The sequence below is a fragment of the Ziziphus jujuba genome, chromosome 2 (genome assembly GCF_031755915.1).
Source record: "Ziziphus jujuba cultivar Dongzao chromosome 2, ASM3175591v1".
NCBI classification, from domain to species: Eukaryota; Viridiplantae; Streptophyta; class Magnoliopsida; order Rosales; family Rhamnaceae; genus Ziziphus; species Ziziphus jujuba.
The window spans coordinates 26,640,881-26,644,746 of NC_083380.1; the positions used below are offsets into that span (position 1 = coordinate 26,640,881).

General features: G+C 31.4%; 1 protein-coding gene across 2 annotated transcripts; it reads left to right on the forward strand.

The window, feature by feature from the left end:
• Positions 1-2,862: 2,862 nt before the first annotated feature.
• Positions 2,863-3,866, forward strand: LOC125422412 (uncharacterized). 2 transcript variants are annotated; one of them, XM_048473974.2, is made up of 3 exons: positions 2,863-3,089; positions 3,175-3,242; positions 3,336-3,866. In XM_048473974.2, exons 1-3 carry the CDS (start codon positions 3,002-3,004, stop codon positions 3,468-3,470), a joined length of 291 nt encoding a protein of 96 aa, XP_048329931.2. In that variant the 5' UTR covers positions 2,863-3,001; the 3' UTR covers positions 3,471-3,866. The 2 variants fall into 2 exon arrangements, with proteins under 2 accessions (XP_048329931.2, XP_048329930.2); XM_048473973.2 differs by having other exon boundaries at positions 2,864-3,089; positions 3,175-3,239; positions 3,333-3,866.

Genomic DNA, 3,866 nt, shown 5'->3' on the forward strand with positions numbered 1-3,866 from the left:
ACAGAAATTTCTGGTTGAATAGGCAATACCCATAAAGCAAAATGTGTGGTGCATTTTGAAAAACATATGGTTTTACCAAAGTCACCAAGAAAAATCTTGGATTTATGCCTTATTGGGTGGAATGTGTAGGCTACACTGTAGACCCCACCTTCACATACATTGACAATACATACATGTTCACTTTTGGCTCATGAATTGAAATGCAAGATCTGGTGGACTTTCCTCTAACTAATGCCTTTTTATCTCTGTAAGCTCCATGATTTGCACAGGTGTTAGTAGATTGGTTGGTAAGGGATTTGGATTTTAATTAAGAGGATAGAGACATCATTGTCTAAGTCAAAAGTAGGATTGCCAATTTATCTGATCTGCCTTGTTCCCATGATGATGGTGTGGGGAAAGTAGGGTGGGGGTGGAGTAGGGTCAGAGGATATAGATCCCGACCCCTTTACATATATATAAAAATTTTTAAAAATAAAATTAAATAATAATTTAAACATGGAAACAGAGCGAGGAATTGGAATTTAGGAATTTCTGTTCTGATTTGGAAAATCCCTAACCCTTTTCATGTGGAGAAGGGTTGAGGACGGGAATGGAAATTCCCATTGAGTAGGGATTGGGAGAGGCCAATGGAACTGTGAATGGTTGTACAAATTATTACTCTTAAACTTGGAACTATATAGAGATGGTAATGCTAAGAAACAAGTATGAATAAGATGTTTATTCCAAAAAAAAAAAAAAAAAGTATGAATTAGATGTTGGCATGTTGCATATGCAAGGGAAAGAAAATAATAGTGAATTTATATTATAAAATGAACATAAAATCTAATGGCTAGGGTTTTGGGTTAAATTGGACTTTTGATAAAGCCAAAAAAAATTTAAAAAAGAAGAAGATATCGTCTATAATATTCAGAGTGATGAATTTGCACTACAAAAAAGCCCTTTATGTCCTAGATATTTTTCATTATTTTATGTCCTAGATATGTTTCATTATTTTATGTCCTAGATATGTTTCATTATATTATATTTTCATACTTAACAAAAATTAAGGAACCAAATAACATAGCATAATACAAATTAAAGAACATATCATAAAATAGAATAATGCTCGATGTACCAAATAAGTCTATCAAGATACATATACAATGTCCCATGTCAATATTTAAATGATTTATATTCAGTTGTACATATTCTTTTATTTATAATTAAGTTATATTAATATTTTAATCAATAAAATATTAATATATGATATTTAGTATATAACTATATATCTCCCTAAGAGAAGTTAACATATGGCATTTAGTATATGATTTTAGGTATAAAGAAGCTTCTGGTTGGATTGGCAATACCCAAAAAGCAAATGCGTAGTGCATTTTGCAAAAACATATGGTTTTATAGTCACCAATAAAAATATCAGATTTATGACCTTAATGGATGGAATGTTAGCTACTCTGTAGGCCCCACCTTCACATACATAGACAATACAGGTTCATTTTAGGGTCATGCATGACAGCGCAAGATCTGGTGGAGGACTTTCCTCTTGTTAATGGCTTTTATCTCTGTAATAGCCTGGCTATGATGTAATCAAGTGGTAATAGATTAGTTGGTAAGGTCTGGATTTTAAAAGTCAGAAGATTCAAGTGTCTTCATTGTTGGGATCAAAGACTCAATTATAATTGTGGAACTTTAAACCAGCAGTATGCATAATTACTTTTAAACTAGGGGCTATATTGAGATGATAACGCTAAGAAACCAGTATAGATTGTATGTCGCATATGGTAGAGAAAGAAAATAATCGTGAATTTATATCATAAAATGGAAATAAAAATGTAATGGCTTAGGGTTTTGGATCAAGTTGGACTTCTAACAAACCAGAAGCAAAAAAGAAAATATATTGTCTATAACATTCAGAGTGATGAATTTGCAGAGCGAGAAAGCCTTTTATGTCCTAGATAAGTTTCATTATATTTCCATATATAACAAGGAATTAAGAAGCCAAATAATACACCATGATAAAAATTAAAGACCGCATCATAATAATGTAATGTGCAAATATTTGATTAATTTACTTATATTTATTTTTTCAAAAATTAACTTAACCGTAATTAAATTATTTTAATATTTTAATAAAAAAATATTAATATATGATATTTAATATATATCTTGATAAATTGATTTGTTACATATGGCATTACTCCATAAAATATAATTTTGTATACAATTTTTATTCAATCGTTGAAAACACATTCATATCTAATGGGAAAATTGGTACCACATTTGGTGGACATACTTTGTTTCTGCTCCCAACTTTCCTTTGTCTATATTTACCACTAAAAAGTTTAAGTCACGCAAGAAATAAGTGCCTTCTCTCTGCTTTTAACAAGAATGTGAGCCTTTCATGACTATAAGTTAAAATTCAATTAATTTGAATATATATACATATATTTTAAGCTGCAATGATGATTCCCACTAGCGTTTCACCTTATTAGTGCATGAAGCTCAAAAATTTGCCACAAAATCATCTATTGTGTCATCACCCACTTGCACAGGATGTGTCCCATATTGACTTTAAATATCATTTTCCATGATATTCCTCCACTTAGCATTTTCCTCTCCTCTCCATTTGGACCTCTAAAAGTTTTTATTTTTATTTTTGATATTATATTCTTACTTTTTTTTTTTTTTTCCTAAAATTTTTTTGGGGTTTCTCAAGATCTATGGTTCACACCAAATGAGAGCAAAACAAGGAAGATTGCAAACGCGTTTAAAGCTCCCACTGAATGTGGTGTACGTTCCAATCAACTTTTGACTTTAAACAAATAGGATTGCTTTTTTTCCATATAAACATTCACAAACTTCAAGGGGAAAAAAAAAAAAAAAAAGAAAGAAAAAAAAAAAAATCTTTCATGTAAATGTATAAATTGAGGAGTGGCTAATTCTGTGAAAAAGCACAAAACATTCTTACACTATTTGTCTCCTAAGAAAGAAGATTTTTGCTACATCAATGGCTGCTTCAGACACTCTTCTTCGTCTACTTGTTATTCTCTTGGGCTTCTCTCATCTAATAAGCTTGAATGCTATCCCAGCTACAAGTATATTTTCTAAAACCCTTTTTCAATTTCTTCTTCTTCTTTCTTGCTCTGATTCAGATCATGATGATATTTTGTGTTTGTGCAGGGATTGGAAGCCTAATGCATGGACCTTCAGTTCATGATCAAGTTACAGAGAAGACTAATCAAATGGTACGTACAGACTCATCCAAAATCTACTAATTGCTTTTCTTATTTTTATGCCTACATAATTTATATACATTTTTCATGTGCCATCAAATACAGGCCGCTAAAGAGAGTTTCTGGGATGAACAAGCTACTATCAATGGAAGAATGGATGTGGAGCTCCATGATTACCCGGGTTCAGGGGCAAATAACCGCCACACTCCGAAGCCGCAAAATGCAAAATGTGCTGATTGTTAGGTTTGTGTAGGTAGAGAGGGGTTGGGGGTGATATGATAGTGTTCTATGTGTAGTGTATATTATAATGTTTTTATGGTAATTTGGGATAAGATTTTTGTTAATTTCCTCGTCAATAAATTAAGTTGATTAGGAAGTGGGAGGTTTTAGAGTATCTTGACTTAGAAGGTATATGATATTTGTATGTAAAAGAGAGAAGCGAAAAACTTATGGGAGATCTGAACTATGAGAGCTAAGTTGTTGATTCTATAAGTTAGCTATTTTGTATCAACTTTGATTGTCAATTAAGTATGAATATGTTAATATACTATGTATTATTATCAATCACAGCATGCCATTGTTGTGTTGTGATGTGATGGAAATTTAAAATCTTTGTGCTCTTTGTTTATCCTATTATAA

Bases quoted from the DNA above. Each gene is read 5' to 3' on its own strand.
- LOC125422412 (XM_048473974.2), top strand. From the start codon at position 3,002: ATGGCTGCTTCAGACACTCTTCTTCGTCTACTTGTTATTCTCTTGGGC. The intron at 3,090-3,174 runs GTATATTTTCTA...GTGTTTGTGCAG, and splicing joins GAATGCTATCCCAGCTACAA to GGATTGGAAGCCTAATGCAT. The intron at 3,243-3,335 runs CGTACAGACTCA...CAAATACAGGCC, and splicing joins AGAAGACTAATCAAATGGTA to GCTAAAGAGAGTTTCTGGGA.